Here is a 25,539-nt window from a genome sequence, read left to right as displayed (position 1 = left end):
GAACAGCACATCATCACTCAAATCTGAGTTCAATAGTTTAAATTTTTAGAAGCCTTAGAGAGAAAGAAAAAGAACTCTGTTTTCAAGGAAAATGACTCTGCCCGATCTTTTGAAACTAAACTAGCATACTCTACAAAATTCTGATAGTAGACATATGCAAGTCAGATGTTCAAACTGAAATAGTAAAGTGGCTTAAATAGCTTCTTTTTATTTGACTTTAAGAGCTTCCTGTTTTGGATAGCAACAACTTTACCTACACCTTTAAAACTTTGCTGGCATATTATGTGAATAGGTATACGTAAGTCAGATGTCAAGGCGCTATCCAAATATAGGTGAACTATTATTTATTTGCTTTTTTTCACAAATGAAGGGGAAACATGCTTGTAGGAGTAGGGTCGAAATATAATGTAGCCATTGACGCAGCTGTCAGACAACCAAGGGGATAAACTCTTGCACATGATATGAAATATTTCAAGTCCAGTGGATTTCTAAGCCTTTCACCTTTTACATTTGCAGACCACGGCTTTCTCGTATAGTTGATCATTTGATTTCGACTTCTCACGCTTCTTCTCCCTGAGAAATCAATAATCTACTAGAAACTGTATTTGAAATGCATCATGCTGCTCCCAAGCCCTTATTTCTCAGCTGGCGCTCCATAGAGCGCAACCTCTGGCAGTCAGAGCTTTCCATTTTTACTCTGGTGAGGGAAGCAGCCCGCCCAGTTCCTGAGAGCCGCTCGTTTCTTCATTTTGTCAGGGCAAAGGATCGAACGTCTGTCTCCAGAAATGCGGGCGGGGGGGAAATGCTTCCTTGTGAAATAAAAGGCCAAGTGAACCAAACTGTAGCGAAAACTGCACAGACACTAAACTGAGGGTCTTAGGAAATACACTGGAAGCCCACGGCCACAGAGAGGGCCCAAAACTCAGGAGCCAGAGGACCAGGCACAAGCTTTTCCACGGCAGGGAGCAGCAGCACTCACAGAGCCTCCTGGATGCCCCAGAGGGGACCAGGGTTGACAGCGAGCCACAGAGAAACTGCTCTGGAATCACACCGCCCCTTCTGCGGGCCGCTCAGCCCCTGGGGGTCTCGCGGGCCCCCGGGAGGCATTTCTTCAGTGCCGCTGTCTCTTTCCTCTCCGTTCCAGTTGTCCACTCTCTCCTCTGCCGCGGTTAAGCACTGGAGGGTGACATGAAGGCTCGCTTTATTCCAGTCAGGATCTTAGAAGAGTAAGGATTTCAGGCAGTTATTTGTTTAAACTTACGCTCGCCAGCTTTTTGGTTCTTCCTTCCTTGGACCACCCCACCACCCTGCTCTCTGCTATTCCCTCTGAATAGTTCCCCACTCATTTGTCACCATGCTGCTGGAGGGTCATCATCCTTAGGTTTTTGAGTGGACTAGAAAGAACACTTAAGTGATGGCAGCAGTTTGATATTGTTTATGAATTCTAAAAAAAGATACTGGATTATGTTTGTAGACTGGTCTGTTCCTCTGGGCATATTAGATTATATTAACTTCAGAGGTTTCACCGTTACTTGGTTAAATTACAATTAGGTCTTTGATTGGACCTACAATTAGGTCTTTGATTGGACCACAAGGAGGCAAGACGTTGAGTCCCTGCCTCCTGGGTGGGTGGGGACTCACAGAGAAAACGACATGCCAGAGGAGAGAGTTGGGAGTTTTAATGTTGGAGCCCTGGGAAGTAAATACACAGAGAAGCAGATATGTGAGGAAAGAGAGAAGGCTCCATTAGACACGGCAGAGGCCCTGGGAAGAGAGACAACCATTGACCTGACAGTTTACAGCTGGCCTTGTGGAGACAGCAGAGCAGCTGAGCCTGGAGAGAAATGAGCCCCAGGAGAGAGCCAAGACTTACCCCAGCCTACAGCCAATGTTGGAAGAAACTGGGACCACAGAGCCTTAAGAGGAAGAGGAAGCCTCAATCCTCGCAGACGTCGGCAGCCATCTTGCTCCAACACATGGCAACAGACTTTGGAGAGGGAAGTAACTTACGCTTTATGGCCTGGTATCTGTAAGCTCCTACCCCAAATAAATACCCTTTATAAAAGCCAACAGATTTCTGGTATTTTCATCTGCACCCCTATGGCTGACCAACACACTGGCAAAATAACCATTTGCAATATTCCATTCCTAAATCTAAAGAGATACCCTGAAGGTTTTTTTCTGAATTTTTAGATACAGCACCCTCCACCCCTTATTGGAAGAAATATTTCAGCCTGAAGTATCTTCAAAGTCCTTTCTCTATGAGCCTACTGAGGCTGTAGAGAAATAGTCACCATCAACTCAATGGAAGTTAATATACTATGTTTTTATATTTGCCATGAACAATCAATTAGTCAGACAATAAAGGAATAAGCTTGTTTGTTTCTTCAGGTTTTTAAAAATGTTTTCTTATAATCACCAAAATTTCCTGGGAGGAGAAAGGAGAGTACCAGGAATACAACAAAGATTTTAACAATTTTATCTGTTTGGTATCCATAGTGAAAAAATAAGATAGGCCACTGATGAAAGATTATCTGGCAGTTGAAACTTTTTTTAAAAGTCTCATTGTTCATAAGAGAAAACAAAGCATAAAAAATTTCTTTGTTTTCTCCTGGAACATTCAAGTAAACATTAGAAAAGATGGAGATTCTTGTAGACTTTATATCAATGTTAAAATTCTTGAAATTGTTCACTGCACTCAAGGTGGTTACATAAGCGAATGTCCTGGTTTTGAGGGAAGGAAATTAAGTACTACATGATCAAGGAGCATGATACGGACAACCTACTCTCAAATGTTTTGAAAATAGTGGCTAGAGATAGAGGGATGATAGACACAGATAAACGGATGATAGAAGTTGGTAGAATGATATGGCATACGTGGTAAAATGGTAAAATTAGTGGCTCTGGGTATCAGGGGTATGCTGGCATTCAACTTATGGATTCTGTATTAATTCTGCCACCATCATGTAAATTTGAAATTATTTCAAAATTAAAAGTTTAAAGAAAAAAAAATCAGATGGAAATTCTTTTTCTTTAAGATTTAAAAATTTTTTTTAAATTTATTTCTCTCCCCTTCCCCATCTGCCCCCACCCTCAGTTGTCTGCTCTCTGTGTCCATTTGCTGTGTGTTCTTCTGTGTCCGCTTGTACTCTTGTCTGTGACACCTGAAATCTGTGTCTCTTTTTGTTGCGTCATGTTGCTGTGTCAGCTCTCCCCGTGTGCGGCGCCATTCCTGGGCAGGCTGCGCTTTCTTTCGCGCTGGGCGGCTCTCCTTACAGGGCACACTCCTTGCGTGTGGGGCTCCCCTACGTGGGGGACACCCCTGCGTGGCAGGGCACTCCTTGCGCGCATCAGCACTGCGCATGGGCCAGCTCCACACGGGACAAGGAGGCCCGGGGTTTGAACTGTGGACCTCCCATGTGGTAGACGGATGCCCTAACCACTGGGCCAAGTCCACTTCCCCAGATGGAGATTCTTTCGCACTTGCAATATAGTCCAGAATAGGTTGGTGTAGCACTGCCTGGAAAAAGAGCCATACTATGTTTTACCAAAATGTTCAAGAAAATTGAAACAGGCGAATGAGATGCTATGTGCATTCAATGATGAGTGCTGGAAACCTTAAGCATCCAGCAAAACAGCACAATCTGCAATTCCCCAATCCCTCCAAGGGAAAGATGTGACTAAAATTCTCTGAAAAAGCATTTGTTGATCAAGTCACCTGGCATAAGCAGCCACATCTGCACAGGAACCAGAATGCACACGTGTAGTAACTAGGATAAAGGGGCATTAAATATATTTTAATTCCCTTTTCATACTGGGAAGTTTTATATAAATGGAAGGTTAGCCAGGATGATCCCAAAGCAAGTGCAGGAAGGAAGGGGAGTGGACACAGATGAGGAACCCCAAAGCGAAGGTCAGTGCATCCCATTGTATCTTCTGATGCATTTTCACTCATTCCTCTGCCCGTCGCCAAAAGCCCACCTGTTCTAAGGTCATCAGTGACTTCCCAACAGACAAGGCAAACACTCTCAAACCTCTATTTGACCTTTCTGTAGCATGCGATACCTATCACTGACCTTGAAATTATCCCCACCCACCCAATGATGCCAACATTTGAATTTGAAAATTTTAAACATACCAATAATTTAAAAGAATTGTATGACAATCCATATATGCTCCAACTAAACTCTAAGTGTACGTGTTTCTGTACTTTCATGATCGCCTATCTGTCACTCTATCCATCCCTCAATCCATCCTATTTTTGTGCATTTTAATGTAAACTGTAGACATTGTACAGTTCCCCATATATCCTCCAACTAAATACTAAGTTCACATATTTCTGTACTTTCATGATCACATATCTGACCCTCTAGTCATCTTTCTGTCTATCCATCACTCCATCTACATATATACATATGTACACACATAAATACATATATATATAAAAGTAAATTGTAGAGATGGTACAATTACCTCAAAACACTTCAGCAGGCATAGTAAGAACTACAGAAACTTAGCTCCCTTTGGGACCAGAATAATAAGTCTTGCTGGTGCTGTTTTCCACCTTCTTGTGTTCTGCTACACACTCACATCTCTGCTGTGGTGACACAACCCCAAAGATCCTGCCGCTGTGCACATCTCCCAAATAGGACCCCCTCAGGAGCTCCAGTTTACCCCGGAAGTACTTTGCAATGAACAGTGTGTTTTCACCTTGACACCTGTTATTCCCCTGTCTTTCCTGCCACGGTTAAAAATACTAATACAGATGTGGCTCAAGCAGTTGGGTTCCCATCTACCATGCAGGAGGTCCAGGATTCAATGCCCAGGGCTTCCTGGTGAAGGCGAGCTGGCCACAACAAGAGCCATCCTGCAGAGTGCCTCCCGATACAGGAGTGCCGCCCCATGCGGGAGTGCCAGCCAACGCAGAGCGCTGATGCAGCAGGATGACGCAACAAAAAGAGACACAGAGGAGAGACAATAAGAGACTTAGCCAACCAGTGAGCTAGGGTGGCGCAAGAGAATGATCATCTCCCCCACTCTGGAAGGTAACAGGATCGGTTCCCGCAGCTGCTTAATGAAAATACAAGCGGGCACAGAAGAACACACAGCGAATGGACACAGAGAGCAGACAATGGGGGAGTGAAGGGGAGGGGAGAAATAAATAAATAAATCTTTTTTTAAAAAATTAGTAATACATACACTTGAACTAGAAATCTTCAAATATTCTCCACTTTCTCACCCTTCCCTCATGCCTAGAATCCCCCCAAAAAGTCAGGTAATTCCTACTAACAAAATGTCCGGCAAATATTTCTCCATCTGCCATCCCCACGGCATGGCTCTAAGTCAATCCCCGTCATGTCCTCCAGACTCCCTGACAGCCGCCTACCTGAGTAGGGGCTCATCCTGCAGCCAATCCACCTTTCATTGGCCACCCAGGATTAGGTTTCCAAAGTAGACTCCAAGGGGGTCTGTGATTTCCATCCCCCACTGGAAGCCTCCACTCCCCCAACCCACCCTGGGTTGCATGGCCCAAAGGGCAGCCACTGAGATGTGCCTTGAATGTGAAATGCCTGCTAGATTTTGAAGATTCAGTAAAAGAAATGCCGCCTATCTCATGGATTATGCTTTAGTGTGATGATTTTTGAAATTGAAATATTTCAGACCTACTAGGTTAAATGAAAATATTATTAAAATACACTCACCTCTTCTGTTTTATTTTTTTTAATGCAGCTACTAGAGCATTTAAAACAATATGCGTGCCTCCTAAAACATTTCTATTGGCCAGTGCTGATCTAGAATAAAGCCCAAACCCCTCAAACATGTCATTTAATAATCCTCAAAAATCGTTCTCCAAGCACATGGGTGAGGACGTATAACCTCATTGTTTCCCGGAATACTCCCTCCAAATGCTTCACAGGATGCTCAGACATCCAAAAAGACAACAGGACAGAGCGGCGCAGGGGAAGATCTATAAATTAACTGCACCCAAGTATGAAACCATAGAACTCTCAAAAAGGATTAAGTATTTTAAAAATATTTACCAAAGACTACAGGGATTTCTTTCCATGATGACTCTTCCAAAGTGGAATGTTGATAGTTGAGGGTATAAATACACTTAAATAAAATACCATCATCCTGGATGACTTTGCTTATTTCAAAACGTTCCCCTGGGCCACAGGTCCCAACAGATCTGGGATGGACTGTCCCCTTCTCACACAACCAGAGAGCTCTGTTATTTCTGAACTGTATCTCAGGGCGAGGTTAATTACATACATCATGCATTATTTAGTAACTCCTCTTTGTGAATGCTGGCCAACGATGTCCCTCTAACTAAAACAGAATTAAAGTTAAGAGAGGGGCACGTTTCCTATTTGAACCCTTTAGTCTATCCCAGAAGTCTTCATAGGATGGCCAGAGGGCGAAATACCTGTTTCGAGTAAATAAAGCCTTATTGGAAGACCACCTTACCCGTTTATCTATGCATTGTCTAGGCTGCTTTCTGCTCTCAAGGCAGAGCTGAATAGTTGTCAAAGACATCTTATGGCTAAAATATTTATTATTTGGCCCTTTACAGAGGAAATTTTTTAACCTCTGCCCTAAGCTGTTCATTTTTTCTTTTCATTAAAGAAATAATCAATTCTATTATGTGAGAGGCATTGTTCTAGGCCCTGGGGATACAATGGCAAAAAAGATTGAAATTTAGAATCCAGAACATAGAACACTCACACTTAGTTTCTCAAAGGACCCAGGGCATGGTCATTTTAAAGTTTTTTTTTTCAAATAGGGCTTCTGTTTTCACTTGTCTTTCAAAATTTTTTTTACATCCAACCCATTCTGCACACACTAACGTACATATGTGAACAACTGAGCCCAGTTCATTCGGATAGTACTTGTCCCATCTTGCTGGGACTCATGCACATATCTCATATTTTATTGTAGTATAGTCTCTTCCATTAAAAACTTATCAATTTTATTACACATTAATATCTTATGAGCCACCGTCGGACTAACTCTTGGTACACATCAGATATTTATTGTCAAATTCTGGTCTTCACTGGAAGCTACAGGTTGCAAACCAGCTGCTTCACCTTACAATGAGTGGCTCCATAAAGAATTTGGGTTTCAGTTGGTTTGGGTTTGGGCTTTTAAATATGTTTTAAATATGTTATTTCCCAATATGTTAAAAAAAAAAAAAAAGAAAATCAGTATTCCAAAGTTCCTTTAAAAAATCAGGGGGCACGGCAATGTTGAGTCCACTTTTCTACTAGTAACAGTCAGAGGGCGCTGAGAAGTAGCTCTTCCAAAGGCTACTCTCCAACTTGCACCCTTTGCCCCAGGGCAAGTGCACCTGAAAATCCCAAGAATTTTCATCACAAGCACCAGCTCCCCATGACCTCCCGCCATACAAATATAAAACAGATCCAATTTGTTTTCTTTCCATCATTAAACCCTAGCGAGGCCTTCTAGGAGAAACTCCTGGCTCTGGGGAAAGCCCCCCACCCCCCTGTTTTTTTTAACAGATACTTCTTAACAGAAGAAAGAGTAAATCCTCATTAGAAAGAAAAACAAGCGGGCTTTATTTCTTCTTTAAAAAATATATAGGAAAAAAAATCCACAACATTCGATGAAAGAAACAATAATAATTAAAGCACATAAGGAAACTTAAAAAAAAAAAAACTGCAACTTTTTGTTTGCCTAAAAGCTGTTTGTGAAATGAATCACTATATCACTGCAGCATTTTCTTACCAGCCAGAACATTTCAAAATATCTAGTTAGAGCTAGAGCTAATGCACCTACAGTTAAGGTAACGAGGGGAGCCGTTAGCTCTGGGACTGTAACTTTAGTTGCAGCCTAATCCAGTTCCCCTTTTAAATACCTGGACTTAATGAGAATCTGCAAAGATTTATGACCGTAACAAACGCATCATTTTTGACTTTGTCATTCAAACCAGCTTGGCAACTTTGATATTTCCTAGTGAAAGAAAAGATCTAATCCAAGTAAGAACTCGGAAAAGGGGGAAAGGAATTTTATTCCCATAATTTGATTGATTACTTCCTACTCAGAACACTCCAGAGAGAAAAAGCAAACTTTTCCTGTCTGTGCTCGGATTTCTCCCACTAATCTTTTACAAGCAGGCAAGGGCTGTAAAACACAAATTATTTACGAGGAGGATCCAACGGCCGATTGTACTCACTCAGTTCCAAAATCTATAAGCATCAAAATATTGGAAGAAAATACCTGAGACGAAAAACAGAAATTAAAAGATGAATTATAAGAACTCCTGACTCTTGAATTCATTTTTTTAACTCACCAGTTGGGGGGAGAAAAAAATTAAAACTATAACATATTTGCTGAATACTGTGCAGTGTTGCAAATACTCCAGATCTAAATGTACATTATTTGGGTCATGTAACTGTTTCCCAATTGCATTTTTTTTTTTTCGGAATTGTTCCCTGGGGAAAAGGAGCCCTGATTTCTTGTCTTTTCACTTGACTGTGGACAAGGCATTTCTGAATATGCAAAAGAAAATCTTTTGCTCTAAAATGTCTTCTAACTCCAGCGTCCTATTAGTTTATGATTCCATCTGCCTGGAACCAAAGAAAGCTCAGGTCAGTAGCCAAGTCTTGATCATGACAGTGACCTGACCACTGAGGAAAGGCCCGGTGATAATAATGACCAGCTGGCAGGAAATCAATTAGATGAATGTTATTACCAACAATAACTGAGGAGAGAGAAGTGTGCTTGGGCTACCCGGCTGTGTCCTGATGGGGTTTTCACGTAGCTAAAGAACGAAAAGATATGTCAGTCACTAGGTACAAATATAGAAAAAAGCGAGAGTGATTTAGCAACATTGAGAGAGAGAGCGCTCAGTTGCGGGGTACCTGACAGCGCGAAATCCCCCAATTAACCCTTGGAGGTTGCTAATATCAGCCACTGGGTAGGTCAAGCACACCTTCCTGGTCCCAGGGAAACGAGCAGCCCTCTGGTGACACTTCTGACAATATTTCGGCTCCCCCCATGCAGCAGTTTAAAAGGGAAAAACTTGCTCATTTGGTCCACTTAAGAGTTAAGAAGATTTTTTTTCTTTTTTGGTGCTTATTGTTCTGTTTTTAATGGGTGGGGAAAAAACTGAGTGGCCCAGAATTTCTGATACGGTTAATACAATGAATTCTGCCATCGGATTATTTCTGAACTAAAAAGAGAGGTGGGCCAAAAAAAAATGTGACCTCAGTTATTCCATGTAGACCAACAGACTAATGTGAACATATAAATACTTTTGAAAATTCTCTTTTTAACCTTATTTTGTTGTCCAAGTTTTAACTAAAAGCTTGAGACCAAAAATCAAACTCATTTAGACCATCCCCACCTTCCCTGAGCAGCTGCTGGCTCCCTGTTTAGGCAGGAGCAGCTTGTAGACCATTCTGCCTGAGAACATCCCAGTGTTCAGCTGGCGTGCTGGGGATGGGCAGACCTGGGCTCAGCTCCAGGTCTACCATGAACCTAGCTTTTGACAGATGTCTTTGGGTGCATTACTTAACCTTTCTGAACTTCTGTTTCCTCATCTATAAAATGTAGAAAATACTATACTCTATCCAATGATAATATTAAAGCACTTCGCCTATTACCCAGTACTCTCTCCAATACATCATATGGAATCATACTGTACAGATGAGGGTTTGAAAAATTTAGCTAGTATTGCCTGGCATTTAAAATGATACATTTCACCAAATGTACATTATGGGGTTTTAAAAATCTAATTTCAAGTATTTTGCCATTTTAAAAAAAGGTTCAGATGCATGAAGTATATACCAACTGAAAATGGAAAAAATGTCAAACTAGTAGGGAATGGCAATAATTTGCAGAAATTATTTTTAGCTGCAAAAGCCTCAGTAGCCTGTCCCTTGCAAGAAACAGGCTTATAAAACTGATACAAAAAAGATAAGTGAATTAAGATTAAAATGAAATACTGGAGAACTGTGGGAAAATGGTAGAATAGGAATATCCAGAATTAATTCTCTCTACCAGAACAACTGTCAAACTGGGAGGACATAACAAAGATATTATTGGTAGTCAAGTTGGTATCAAACTAAAAATGACTGCTATATATTTGGGATGTAAAATTTAACCTCATGGTAACCACAAGGAAAATATATGAAAAACATTCAGACAGAGAAGAGAAGGTACTCAATATGGTACACCATAAAAAAAAAAGGTCAAATAAATAAAAAAGTAGTCACTAACAGAAGAATTAAGGGATAAAAAATGTATACAGGGAAGCAGACATGACTCAACTGATAAAGCATCCATCTACCATATGGAGGGTCCAGGGTTCGATCCCCAGGGCCTCCTGACCTATGTGATAAGCTGGCCCATGCGCAGTGCTGCCACATGCAAGGAGTGCCATGCCAAGCAGGGGTGCCCACGTGCAAGGAGTGCACCCCGTAAGGAGAGCCACCCCACGTGATAAAAGCACAGCCCACCCAGGAGTGGTGCCGCACACATGAAGATATGACGACACAGCAAGAAAATGCAAAGAAAAAGAGATGCGGTTTCCCAGTGCTGCTGGATTATGCAAGTGGACGCAGAAGAACACACAGCAAATGGACACAGAGAGCAGCCAATGAGGGGGAAGGGGAGAGGAATAAATAAAATAACTCTTTAAAGAAAATGTATATGACATACAAAGCTAAATACCAAAATGGCTGAAGAAAGTCCTGCATTATCAATAATGACTTTAAATGTAAATGGATTAAACTCTCCAATCAAAAGGCACGGAGATCAGCAGAATGGATAAAAAGTGTTACCCAACTATATTCTATCTGCAAGAGGATCACCTTAAATCAAAAGACACAACTAGGCAGAAAGTGAAGGGGTAGAAAAATATATATGCCATGCAAGGAATAACCAAAAGCAAGCTGGGGTAGCCATACTAATATCAAGTAAAATAGACTTTGGGTAAAAAAAAAATAGTACAAGGGACAAAGATAGTCCATATAGTCTGATAAGGGAGTCAATTCAACAAGAAGATGTAACAATTATAAATATATATGCACCTAACAGCAGAGCCCCAAAATACATATACAGCAAAGGCCAAACTATAGAAGCAAATACTGACAGACTTGAAGGTAGATATTGACAGTTCTACATTAACAGCAAGAGACTTTAATATACCCCTTTAAATAATGGATAGTACATTCAGGCAGGTGTTCAATAAGGAAGTACAAGACTTGAATGATACTCTAAACCAGGCCTAACAGACATATATAGAGAATATGTCATGTAACAATAACAGAATACACATTCTTTTCAAGTGCACATGGATGATTCTCCAGGATAGACTATACCTTAGGTCACAAAAAAGTCTTAATATTTAAAAAATATTGAAATAATAAAATGTATATTCTCTGACCCAATGGAATAAAGCTATAAATTAATAACAGAGGAAGAAATGGAAAAGTCATAAATATGAGGAAATAAAACAACATACTCTTAAACAACCAATGAGTTAAAGAAGGGAAATTAGGCAAAATCTTGAGGTGAATGAAATTGAAAATACAATATACCAAAACTTAAGGGATGCAACAAAGGCAGTATTGAGAGGGAAATTTATAGCTCTAAATGCTTACATTAAAAAAAAAAAAAGATTTCAAATCAGGGACCTAATTAACCTCAAAGCTGGAAGAACTAGAAAAAGAAGACCAAATTAAACCCAGAGCAAGCAGAAGAAGGAAACAAAAAGATTAAAGTGGAGATAAGTGAAATAGAGAACAGAAAAACAATAGAGAGAACAACAAAACCAAAAATTGGTTCCTTGAAAAAACTCTTAGCTAGACTGACAAAGAAAAAAAGAGAGGACACAAATAATTAAAATCAGAAATGAAAAGAGGGACATCATTACAACCCCACTGAAATGTAAAGAACCATAAAAGGATACTGTGAACAATGGTAGACCAATATATTCTATAACCTAGAAATTGACAAATTCTTAAAAATGCACAAATTACCTACACTGACTCAAGAAGAAACACAAGATCACAACAAACCAATATCTAGTAAAGAGACATCCCGACAATGAAAAGCCCAGGACCAGATGGTTTCACAAGGGAATTTTACCAAGCATTCAAAGAAGAATTAACAGCAATCCTATTCAAACTCTTCCAAAAAATTGAAGAGGAGGCATACTCCCTAACTGGTTCTACAAGGCCAAAATCAGCCTCCTAACAAAGTCAGATAAAGTTACCACAAGAAGAGACAATCACAGACCAATACCTCTTTTGAATACAGATGCAAAAATCCTCAACACAATACTAAAAACCTGAACCTAATAGCACATTAAAAGAATTATACACCATGGTTAAGTGCAATTTACCCCTGGCATGCAAAGATGGTTCAACGTAATAAAATAAACTAATAGAATATACCACATTAACAGATCGAAGGAAAAAAACCCACATGATCATCTCAGTCGATGCAGAAAAGGCATCTGACAAAATCCAGCACTCCTCCTTGATAAACACACTTAGAAAGTGAGGAATAGAACGAAAAAAATTCCTCAAATTGATTAAGGGCATACATGAAAAATCTACAGTTCACATCCTACTTCATGGTGGAAGGCTGAAAGCCTTCCCTCTCAGATCACGAACAAGACAAGGATGCCAATCATGACCACTGTTGTTCAACATTGGACTAGAAGTTGCTAGAGCAATTAGGCAAGAGAAAAGGCATCCAAATGGGAAAGGAAGAAGTAAAACTTTTCCCTATTTGCAGAGGACATGATCCTATATACAGAAAATCCAAAAAAAAAATCCATAACAAAGTTCCTAAAGCCAATAAGTGAATTCAGCAATGTGGCAGGGTACCAGATCGACACCCCAAAATCAGTATGTTTCTATACACAGACAATGAACTTCTGGAAGAAGAAATCAAGAAAAGAATTTCCTTTCCAACAGCAACTAAAAGAATCAAGTGTCTAGGAGTAAATCTAACCAAGGATGTAAAGGTCCTGTACACAGAAAGCTACAAAATGTTGCTAAAAGAAATTAAAGAAAATCTAAATAAATGGAAGACTAAATATTACTAAGATGTCAATTCTATCCAAAGTGATTTACAAATTCAGGGCAATCCCAACAACCTTCTTTGCAGAAATGGAAAAGTCAATCATCAAATTTATATGAGAGTAAGGGGACCCAAATAGGTAAAAATATTTCTGAAGAAAAAGAATGAAGTTGAGGACTCTCACTTCCTGACTTCAAAACTTATTACAAAACAACAGTAATCAGAACAGCCTGGTACAGGTAAAAGAGCAGACACATAGACCAAGTGAATCGAAATGAAAGCACAGAAATCAACCCTCACATTTAGGACCAATTGATATATTTTTTACATTTACTTTATTTCTCCCCACCCCCTCATTATTTGCACTTGCTGTGTCTATTCATCTTCCTTGTTTCTTTAGGATGCACCAGAAACCAAACCTGGGACCTCTGATGTGGAAGGGAGGAGCCTAATCGCTTGAGCCACCTTTGTTGCTGCTTTGTTGTGTCTCTCAGTATGTTTTTCCTCCTGTGTCTCTTGTTGCATCATCTCATTGCATCAGCTCGCCATGCCTGCCTGGTGCACCTTCCCGCCACGTCAGCTTGCTGTCTTGTTTAACTTCTATTAGGGGCACCAGGAACCTCTGCTCCCTGCTTTGTTGTGTCTCTTATGTTTTTCTTCTTGTTTCTCTTGTGTCATCTTGTTGCATCAGCTCGCCATGCCTGACCATTGTGCCAGCTCATTGTCTTCTTTAGGAGGCAATGGGAACTGATCCAGGGACCTCCCATGTGGTAGGGGGGAGCCCAATCACTTGAGCCTCTCCCTCAAATGATTTTTGACAAAGTAGCAAAAACCACTCAACTGGGAAAGAACAATCTCTTCAACAAATGGTGCTGGGAAACTGTATCTCCACCATTTGTGAAAGACCTAACACAAAAATCAATTCAAAATGGATCAAAGACCTAAATATAACAGCCAGAAATATCAGACCATTTGATGAAAACATAGGGAAACATCTTCAGGTCCTTGTGGTAGGCAATGGTTGCGTGGACTTTACCAGCAAAGCATAAGACAAAAGAAAGGATAGATAAATGGGAACTCATCAAAATTTAAAACTATTGTGCTTCAAAGAACTCTATCATGAAAATAAAAGGAAACCTACACAACAGGAGAAAATATTTAGAAACCACATATCCAATAAAGGTTTAATATGCAGAATATACAAAGAAATCCTTCAACTAGACAACAAAAATTAAACAACCCAATTAAAAAACGAGTGAAAGACTTGAATAGACATGTCTCCAAAAAAATATACGAATAGCCAAAAATCACATGAAAAGATGTTCAACATCATTAATCACCAGGGCAATGCAAATCAAATCCACTAGCATGGCTACTATTAAAAAGAAAAAACAGAAAACTGTAAGTGTTATAGATAATGATGAAAAATAGGAAAATTCATTTATTGCTGGCAGCAACGTGAAATGGTACAGCTGATATGGAAGATAGTTTCCTCAGAAAGTTAAGGATAGGATTATCCTATGACCTGGCAGCCCCACTTATAGATATAAATCCAAAAAAATTGAAAGCAGGGATTTTTTAAAAATTATTTATTTATTTTTAAAAATTACATTAAAAAAATATGAGGTCCCATTCAACCCCACCGACCCCCCCCCCACAGCAACACTCTCTCCCATCATCGTGATCCATCCATTGCACCTGGTAAGTACATCTCTGAGCATCACTGTACCCCATAGTCAATGGTCCACATCATAGCCCACACTCTACCACGTTCCATCCAGTGGGCCCTGGGGGGATCTACAATGTCCCGTAATTGTCCGTGAAGCACCACCCAGGACAGCTCCACGTCCCAAAAACGCCTCCACATCTCATCTCTTCCTCCCATTCCCCAAACACAGCAGCCACCGTGGCTACCCTTCCCACACCCATTCCACATTTTGAAAGCAGGGATTTGAACAGATATTTGCCTGCTGATGTCCACAGAGGCATTATTCACAACTGCCAAAAGATGGAAGCAACCCAAGTGCCTATCAATCCATGAATGGATAAATAAAATGTGATACACACATACACTGGAATATTATTCAGCCCTAAAGAAGGAATGAAGTTCTGATTCATGCAACAACATAGATGAACCCTGAGGACATCATTTTGAGTGAAATAAGCCAGAAACTAAAGGACAAATGTTGTATGATCTCATTGATAACAGAATAACATCAAACTCAGACTCAGAATCTAAAAAATAAGTTTATCAAGGGGTAGATTGTGGATGGAGAATAAAGAATTAAGGCTTGAAAGGTACAGAGTTCCTATTTGGAAAAGGAAATGTTTTGGTAATGGATGGTGGTGATGGTATCACAACACTGTGAATGTGGTTGACAGCGCTGAAATATACATGTGAATGTAGTTAAAGGGGGAAATGTTAGATTGTATATATGGTAATTGAATAAATTTTCTTAAAAATCCATGAAACTTCACTACACAGTGAACCCTAATTTAAACTACGGGCTATAGTTAACAGCTCAGTTATAAAAATGTGTTTTCATCAATTGTAACAGATGTACCACACCAATGCAAGGTGTTACTAATAGAGGAGTATAAAAGAATCCTACAGTTTATGCACAATTATTCCGTAAACCCACAATTTCTCTTAATTAAAAAAAGAAAACAGGAAATACTATCAACTTCTTTTAGTCTCTAGCTGTTGTAGGTACTTTTTGTCTTCCTTAAGTAAGTAATGTAATGTGGATAAAACTATTTTTTGCACTTGTTAAAAATATCAAAGGAAATGTTTGAGGGCAGAATTCCATTACTGGATTAATGTGTGTTTAAAAACAGAAGCGGGAAATGCCAGCATGTGACCTAAACAGGAACTCCGAGTCGGGTAATGCTGACAGCCTGAGTTGACCAGTCCCAGCAAGAATAACCATTCAGAGCCCGGGGATGTCCTGCCCTCCATGCACGGAGGTTCACCCTTTCTCTCGCTCCACCCTCTTCTGTTAATACAGTGGCTACTCAAGGTCTCTTTACTCCTGGGCTGGTCTCCCAAGCCCATCTCTAAACCCAAGTGTCAGGTCAAGAAAGCAACTGCGTCGTTCAGCTGGTCCAGAAGAGCGGGACACTGCAGGCATCCTAGCCACAGGAGCGCCCACGGCCAGCGCCCCCTCTTCTTACCCCATGATCAGGTTCCCAAGACCAGCACCTGATCCCCTTGTGTTGGTGGCAAAACAGCCACATGGCTCAAGTCTGACTGTCCTCTGATCCCTCCCCTTCAGTTCTATGTGCACTCAAGAAAAGCAAAACCAAACCAAACCTGCCATTCACAGCTAGGATCTTGCACACAATCCCAAGAAGGATTCAGTCGGGGTAGGGACCTTAAATGTTTTGTCTTCATTTTACATTTTGGCAGAAGGAAGGAGAGAAAAAGAAAGAGGGAAGGAGGGGAGATGGAAAGGGAAGGGAAGGGGAGGGGAGGGGAGGGGAGGGGAGGGAAGGGAAGGAAAAAAAAACCCCATCTCTGTGCTTGTGTTTGTGACAAGGGCGTAGGAGGGGAACTATGAGCCGTTTTACGATGAAGCAAGCTGAGGGATAGAGCAGCATGTCTGGAAGCAACAGGTGGTGGCAGCGGAGGGAAGCTGGCAGACCCATCGCGAGGCCGTCAGTAGGAGAGGAGAGCATAACACCCAGGAAGGGGGAGCTGGCTCAGAGGGAAAATGTCAGGCAGAGACCTGATTCCTTAAACACCCTCCCTGCTGGCTCCTCCTGCCTCCTCTTTATTGTTGTTCTAAATTATTTCTAGACATTAAAAGTGAAAAGATAGTACAGAGAATTCCTAGAGCCCCTTCAGGCGAACATCTCATATCACCTTAGTGCAACGATCAAAACCAAGAAATGAAACTTGCTAGGACACTGTTAACTAAAGTACAGGCATGATTCGGATTTCCCCAGTTTTTCCACTGACATCCTTTTTTGGGTCCAGGATCCCATGGGGGATTCCACACTGAATTACTCATTCGTAGTTAGTCTCTTCTGACTCCGCCGATGTGGTAGCATATGGGTCTTCCCTTGTTTTTCATGACCTTGATGCTTTTGAAGGACACAGGTCGCCTAGTTTGTGGAATGTCCTTCAATCTGAGCTGGAGTGTTGCTTGCTCATGACTAGACTGGGGTGAGGAATTGGGGAATAAAACCATAGAGGTGGAACGCCATGTCCTCTCTGCATTGTATCAGGGGGTAGATGATTTCAACCTGAGACGGCAATTCTAGTACAGGGTCAAGATGATGTCTGTCAGGCGTCTCTACTGTAAAGTTACTAGTTTTCCCTTTCCGGCTACCTGGGTTGTAACTTGAGCCCTACCCCCCCCCCCCCCATTTTTTTGTCCCTGCTCCCCAAGGATCAGATCGAAGCCCTTTCCAGTTGAAACCGCCGCAGGAGGTGGGCAGGATTTCAACAGCAAATCTCAGCCGCACCAAGGGTTAAGCAGGTCTCCGCCGGCTACCTGTGAAGAATCACAGGCTCTACCTGAGACTCTGCAACGCGAGGCAAGGAAATCAGGCTGCACTGCTGATGTCGAAATAAAATCATCTGGAAGCGTTTTCCTCTGAAACTGGCTTTCAGACACAGAGGCGAAAGACGCTAACAAAACTAATCTGGGGCATATGGCATTCCTTTCAGTCATAGCACATTTCTAATATAAGTCTCCTAATCATTTATATCTTGTTTCTCAGGGTTTATCGGGAAGGCAGGTCTCTCTTATTTCTCTCCAAAGAAAAATCTCCCTAACTAAAAGAAATGAGCAATGAGAGGGGCTCAGGCAGAGAGGCAAACAACAGCTCAGCCACAGCTAAGCGGATCGTACCTGCTGTAAGTGCCACCTGAACATGATTTTCTGTTGTTGTTGTTTCTTTTTTAAAAATTGAAACTGCATATATACTGTGATTAGAAGGAGGTTTTGAAAGTTTGCTTTTCAGGTTCCTTGCTGACTCCTCTTCCATTGGTATACACTAGGTGGCGCTACACATCACAGTCAAAGTGGACGGCTCTCTCAGCGGACAGTGCACAGGATTTGGTATTGAACCTTTGCAAGGATGTCTCTCACACTCCTAATGGCAAGTGCTAAACTTTTTTCTTCTATTAGTAGGAGTATTATGAGAAGTTTTGGGCTTACAGAAAAATGCATAAAATACAGGGTCCTTATATACCGCCCTGTTTATAACACCTGGCATTGATGTGTAACAAATGTATTACAACTGATGATAGCACATTGGCATAATTTTACTATTAACTATAGTCCAAAGTTTAATTTAGGATTCATTGTTTATGTTGTGCAGTTCCATGAATTTTTTAAAAATGTTGATTCTAATAACATAAATACAACCTACGATTTCCCCTTTTAATCACATTCAAATATATAATTCAGTGTTGTTAATCATCTTCACAATGTTGTGCTACCATCACCACCACCCATTACCAAAACTTTTCCATAGTCCCAAATAGAATCTCTGTACATTTTCAACTTCCTTCTTAATAAACATTTCCCCTTTTCTTTCTCACAGGTACTGTCATCAGACAACTTCTGAAACAGGCCAGCTCTAACTTCTGGAATACAGCACTCAAGTGATCATAGGATAAATGTAAATTTTAGATGCATGAACAACCATGACAACATGAGTAATGAAAAGAACAAAATCAGGGGTTGTGTCACTGGAAGAAGGCAATTGGGGAGATGCTTCAATTCACTGAACTAAGCATGTCTTCCCTTTCTAAATTCAGGCTCACAAAAGTTTATTTACTAACTCTGCCGGTATCCCCTACAGAGATTTTTAAATGGTACCAAATTAGCAAAGGTTTCAAAATTACAAGAAGAATTTGTGAGACATTTTTATAAACGCAAAGGCTAGGAAGTTAAATGCTACTTAAGTGCAATTTCTTCGACTTACATATTCAAAGCCTATATTGAGTAAGAAATTTTATTTTCACAATTGTAATCCATCACTCAGACAGGAACACATTTCCTAAAAGCTTGGAATCAGATATCATTGGGAAACATATACCAAGAAATGATGTTCTTTATCAGCCAAGTTACTATGACTTGGAGGAAGATCGCTCCCGAAGGAACAGTGCTAAGTATCTAAAGTCCTTGACTGAGCCCAGCAATTTGACCGATGGTCACTGCAATTTGCAATTGTTCAAATATGCCCCTTAGAGATACGAGGTCTTTTGTTGTTTCTATCAAGCAGGGTTGCTTGCGCTGTGACGCTCTTCTCCTCGTGATGTGAGCATCTGGTCTGTGTACGGTTATACCCTGTCGTCATTAATTGCACAGTCTTCCTTCATTCCCATGACCCTCCAAAATACACATTTGGCACTTATTCTTCCTGCATAATCATTCTTGGAGGGAGGGTGGGGAATTATAATATTGGGGAGGATTTTCGCCCATAAATGTCTACACATTTCACCTAAAATATATCAGCACATTATCTCATCGTCATAAAGGAATAGCCACTCATATGAGAGTCCAATCCGGGTTCTACCAAAAGTGTGGTATTTTTTTCCTTTTATGCCTGGACTACAGTTTCAATAGCCCCAAAGACTGTATCATACCCTGCGTGTCTGATATGGCTAAGAAGTTTCCCAACCATTTGCTTATCTTGTTCTTAAAAATTTCATTACTTTTGGGTGTTTTGCTGTTATACACACACACACACCAATTGGGCTGACTGAGTTGAACTGCTCGTGCAGTCTACTGGAGAGCAAGCCCAGAGTCCAGGCATGCAAACCAACTAAATGACAGCACGGTGGCATCTCCAAGGGGGCAGTCCACAACCTCTCACCAAGTGGAGAGTGTTAAGCCTTTGAGAGCTCTTGGAAAGCATATCCATGGAGGAAATTAAGCCCTTTCTCCCTGTAGACATGTACCCTAGACTCATAGCCCAAAGCAACCTCTTCCCACTCTCCTTCATCCCTCATCCCAATGTTCTTAATTGCACTCGAAAGACAGGCAGCCTCTTTGGACTTCGGTCCATCCAACCTTGCTTGGGTAGCTACACTCTGCAGCTCCCTTGGCTCGAATTTCCTTTCCAACTCTTCTTGCAGAAGAGGCTCGCCGCCCAGGAGGATGGGAATCTGCACATGGAGGGACTCTGCAGCTGCTCCCAGCTGCTCCAAAATGCCTACTTCTCCTTAGAGGAACTGAAAGCTCCTCTCTTCCGCTTGCCTCTCCCGTGGACTCGAAAAACAAGGCCACGACCCTTACAGGTCAGAAAACTTTCCAGATTTTGATGAAGTCAGGGAGAACTATCTCCTAAACTCCAAGCTAAGTGATCTTTGACCTTCCTGTATGCTATACAGTAAACTAATTTTAGTATCGAATCTTCTCTGCTGGATTCGTCCAGGCTTACTAAAGAAAAAGAATTAAAGCACAGGAAATAAGCATGCAAGTGGAAGAGATTGGATAAGAAATATTTACTATCTTGTTTCAAAAAAAGAGACTAAAGTGTTACAAAAACTAAACATTTTAATGGAGGCATACATATATATATGCACACACATAGATAATTTTAAATACTTTATAAATATGTCTTTGGTCTTAGAAGAAAAAAAGACATACCTTCTAGTGGGTGTATATATATATATACACAGAGACCATCTTACTAAATTCCAAGTTCACCTGTCCTTGATCTACAATATAGGTATTTGGTCATGACTTGGAGTAAAGGTCTCCAATTTTTTTTTCCACTTTCCTTTATGAACCAACCACACATAAAATGGAAATGGAGACTACTCATTGCAAAGGATTGCTTTCCAATGACATGCAAGCCACAGACATTTGCTGTACTGATATCATGTCTGCTAAATTAAGTCAAGTGGAATGTTTTTTAAACCCTGTCAGGGCAGAGTTTCACAGTCAGAAACCTCCACTGAAGTGTCCTAAATTATTATTAACCAACTTCTGGAATTTAAAAAAAACTGCCTTTCTTTCATTTATTTTAGAGAATGGTATTAGGACATTTTAAGTAAGTTAAGAATAGTTTGTTTTTCAGTGATCTAAAGAACAAATTCATTGTCTTTGATTTTAGTACAGATTTGTTCAAATGGATAAATTGCAATTACCATATTCTTGGGGTGGAGTTTATAAAGAATTTTATTTTTCTTCCCAGTGAGAGAAAGTTATTGAAACATCCTAGCAACAGGCATTTCTTATTCTCAAAGCGATTTTCTCCTATCTTCCTAATAGCAACAGGACAGTAGGGGGCACTGCCACAAAAAAACTATTACAGCAAAAAGATTTCACCAGGCAAGAAACAAAGTTTAGACTTTTCAGGATTCCACCAAGTCAATGGTCATCTAAAAGTAATATATGTGTTTTTCTTTTCCATAATTCACTTCAGTGTGCAAATATCGGGATATTCTTTTGGTGTCGTGTGTGCAGGCAGTTGTGTGTGTGGTTACGAGCCTGTGGCAGGAATCCTATATCGCAAATTTTGGACTAACTCAGGAAGGTTTAATGGAATCCCCTGTCCAAAAATGTTGACTAACTATAAGCATCTAAAATGCACTAAATGGTTAAATGGTCTTCAGTCTTTCTCATAAGCATCAAACTCCAAGTGCAGAGCCAATATGAAAGAGAAATGTGGGGATGCTTCATTAAAAAATTGCATAATCCAAGTTCCACAGGTTGAAGTTTTTAAATGAGGTTTCTATGTAATTCAGTTAAACTTAAATTTATGCATCCAATTAAAAAAAAAACATGAAACACTGCAAATGCTAAAACAAAAACATTGCTCCAACACTTAGAAAATTAAATTCACCAAACCATTAAGTCTACTGCACGGTTATTTTTGTAACCACCGTAAATTGCTTTATAGAACTCTTCTGCTGGAGTAAACAATCCAAGGAGAGATTTACTTTACAGCATGCATCCAGTTTCCAAAGGAGAGTGGCCTAAAAGTTTATGACTCTTTTTTTCTCTTTTCCTACTTGTGTTTCTAGTTACCTTGAAACCTTCCTTCTTTTAGACAAACTCAAAAATGTCCGCGGAAAATGAAAATCAGGTCTGTAGATACACTCTGCCCTTGCAAATCAAATACGCATTTATGGAACAAGAAGAAACACTCCTACTCTGTGGAAATAAAGTTTATATGGCAAAACGAAAATAAAGGGGTTCGGTACTAAATATCCCACCATATTTAAGAGCACTTCAGATTCAAACGTTGTCTTAGATATTTGAGCAGCTAGTATGAAATGTGTCCACTTATAGCGCTGTATGAGACCGAATTCAATGCAAACTGCTATAGATAAGAGTTTTAGGGGTCTTTAATCACTTCTTTCTTGTGTCCTTGATGGAAAAAACAGAGCTGCCTTTGTGCTAAAAAAGAAGGACCTGTTGTTTTCAGATTCAACAGGTCATTTTTATAAGAACTTCCCAGAGGATACAACATAAATGACAGAAACACAAGGGGATTTTTTAAGTGGCTGATGGTTTTAAATGATATATATTCTATATTAAGGAAATGTTGTTTGTTTTTCTTTCCAACAAATGGAAAGTTACTGTTTTAAAGTGTTTAATGTTTGAATTTGAGTTGGAGGACCCAATGTTTTCTCATGAGTTGGGTTACTGTAAATTCTGCTCCTGAAATCTATCTGAGGGTGTGCTTGACCCCTGCAAGTAAATAAACTTGTCAATTCAGGTCCATTTCTGTTTGGGGAATAAATGGCTAATTTATTGGGCTTTAAAAAATACATCTACATTGTGCTGTAACTTCTGGAATATTGTTTCAGTTGAAATAACAAGGAGAATGCATATTTAATTGGTAGGATAAACTTTATACAATGGACAACTCTGGCAGCAGGCTTTTTCCTCACACTCGAAGGAAAGAAAAAAAGCAGCCAATATTTTAATGAAAACAAAACACAGGTAACACTAGGATTTATTAAGGGTTGGCCGAATCTGTTATTAAAGGTGGTCTGAATTTGAAGATAAAAACACGTTTAAGAATAAGCTCTAAATCTGTTCTGTTCTCTAAACTGTATTAACAGGTTTTTCATAATGTAGCCAGTGTCCCTATTTTCTCATCTTTTATTCCTTTCATTTTTTTATTTTTTAAATTGACATCTTATTTATAGAGAATAGTTCAAGGATCTTGAGAAAAGTTTCTACCAGTCCGGAGACAAAACTTAGTCTTCTCTATAAAAACTGAAAATGCTTTACAAAAACTCATTCCTCACCCCCAAACAAAAGTTATTACCAAGGAATCCTTCTTGAAAACACGGTGACTGGTTGCTGGCACTTGCTCGAACGTCTCATATATTTCCCCAAAACCCAGACACTCTGGTTCTTGACACTTTTACTAAGTCTCTATATTACTTGCCACCTAGAACAACTCTCTGGCAAAGGGTCAAGGAAAATAAATACCTGAGGGCAAAGATTGCGAGTTAAACACAGGCAACTGCCCGAAAGAGGAAAAAAAGAAAAACGGGTTTCTTTGGGAAAGGGATCAACCATAAGCAAATTTCTAATGTGGAAGGGACTTTTTAAAATTCTTCCTTAATTAACAAATTAGATACTTTCACATTAGAGGGAAAAGAGGCGAGAGATCGGTGGTTTGGGAAAAAGGGAGCCCCAAGAGCTTTAAAAAAAAAAAAAAAGGGAAATAAAGAAAAGGCATGAAGAACAAAACTTCCCTCCCACCCTTCTCCACCAACTGCACTTCCCCGCAAGGAGAAGGCAGAGTGGAGAAGAAGCTGATGCAACTTTGGAATAAGTACAGAGGACCCTCGGCCTCCTGCTTGAACTGGGGAGGGAGGTGGTCTGGGGGTCACCAGGCTCTCCCAGGCCCCTCGCCCGCGTTCTGGCCGCCCCCCGCCCCAGCCCCTCGCGGGGAAACTCACCGGTACCAGGCGAGGCCCTTGTCGTAGCTGCGGTCGAAGAAGTGGGGCTCGGCGCCCACGGCGCGCACGTCCGGGTGCACGCGCAGGAACTCGAGCAGCGCCCGCGTGCCGCCCTTCTTCACGCCGATGATAATGGCCTGCGGCAGCTGCTTGCTGCCTTCGTCCAGCATCAGAGCCAGGGTCCCGGGTGGGGCCTCGGCCACGCTGCTACCGGCCCCGGAGCCGCCGGGGCCCCCGGCCAGGCCGGGGGTCTCGTCCTCCCAGGCCGCCAGGTCGCCGTCGCCGTGCGGCGCGGGCGGCCGGCGCCTCCGCCACCGCTGAAGTTGCAGGAGGCGCTTTCGGTGCGCGGCCGCCGGCCACGCCGCGCGCTCCCCCGGGCCTCCGGCCAGGGCGCCGCCGGCCGCCTCCGCGCCGCCGCCCGGCAGCCCCACGACGGGGCCCGACAGGGGCTGGCATTGCTCGGCCAGGCAGTAGAAGACGTACAGGGACGTGAGCAGGGAGCAGAGCATCAGCAAGAACTTCCGGAAGATGCTGCGGGACAGCGGCTCGCCTGGGGTGGGGTGGCCGCCGGCCGGGCCCGGAGGGGCCATCCTAGCCGGAGGCGACGTCGGGCAGCGCGCGGGCCATGCTAAGCCAGGACTTCGCCAGGTGCCCTGGCATCCCCCCGGCGGGCCTGCGCGCTGGACGGAGGCCACATCGCCTTGCGCCCCCGCGGCCGTGCGAGGCTGTCCCGGGAGGCGGCAGCCGGCGTTTCTCGGGAACACGGAGAGCCCCGGGAGCCCCGCGCGGGATCCCCGTCTCCGGTCGAGGGGGCGGGAAAGGGGACACGGTGCGGTGCTTAGGAAACCATCGCCTTAGACTAGCCGAGTCCAGAGCCTGGGGGCGGCTCTCGGCGCCCCAGTCCACCGAGAGCCGCCGGAGGTGGGGGGCTGGCGGAGGTGGCGCACGCGTGCGTCTCGGTCCCGGCGGCAGCGGCCTCTCGGCGCGGATCTCCGCTCAAAGGTCGTGCATCCCTCGTCCTGTCCCGGGGAGGGAGTGCGCGGCTCCGGGGCTGCCGAGCCCCGCGCGCTCCGGACCGCGGCACCCCCCACTCCGCGCTGCCTCCAGTCCTCGGGCGCGCCCTCTCGGTGCGAGGTCCCCCGATTTCCCGTGCACGAGCGGGAGCCCGAAGGCCCGCGCCCCTCCGGCCGCTCCTCTCGGTGCGCGCAGGATCGCCCCAAACCGCTCGCGGGCCCCACCTGCGAGCGGCGTGGCGGAGCGGGGCGGCGCGGGACCTGTCAGCGGCCACCGCGCTCCGGGGCACTCCCCCGCCGCTGCCGGGCCGCCGCCGCCGCCACACGTGGGGCGCCCGGGGCAGCAAACTTGGCGGTGACGTCAGGCGCCCGGGCTCCACCAGGCCCCCGACGAGCGCGGCGGGGAGCGCAGCGGCCGGGGCGGCCGGGCGGGAGGGGTGCGAGGGAGGAAAGGTGGCGAGGACCCCGCGTCGGCGGCGGCCCAATGGCCCTGGAGGGGGCGGGGGCAGCCGGAGCGACGCCCTCTCCCCGCCTCCCCGGCGGCCAGGCCCCCTTGGAGCGCGGCGCGGGGCGGCGGCG

At 42.6% G+C, this 25,539-nt stretch overlaps 1 protein-coding gene across 1 annotated transcript in view; it reads right to left on the bottom strand.

The window, feature by feature from the left end:
• The window catches only part of HS3ST3A1 (heparan sulfate-glucosamine 3-sulfotransferase 3A1), a 102,333-nt gene extending 76,917 nt beyond the window's left edge, over positions 1-25,416 (bottom strand). Inside the window, exon 1 of the mRNA XM_004469027.5 lies at positions 23,948-25,416. Within this exon, the coding sequence (XP_004469084.1) occupies positions 23,948-24,537 (590 nt within the window). The 5' untranslated portion in view covers positions 24,538-25,416. The remainder of the gene's footprint in view (positions 1-23,947) is intronic.
• Positions 25,417-25,539: the final 123 nt, after the last annotated feature.

The sequence above is a fragment of the Dasypus novemcinctus genome, chromosome 21 (assembly GCF_030445035.2).
Source record: "Dasypus novemcinctus isolate mDasNov1 chromosome 21, mDasNov1.1.hap2, whole genome shotgun sequence".
NCBI lineage: Eukaryota > Metazoa > Chordata > Mammalia > Cingulata > Dasypodidae > Dasypus > Dasypus novemcinctus.
The sequence above is the reverse complement of the archived record's forward strand: the minus strand, read 5'-3'. Positions and strand labels throughout refer to the sequence as shown.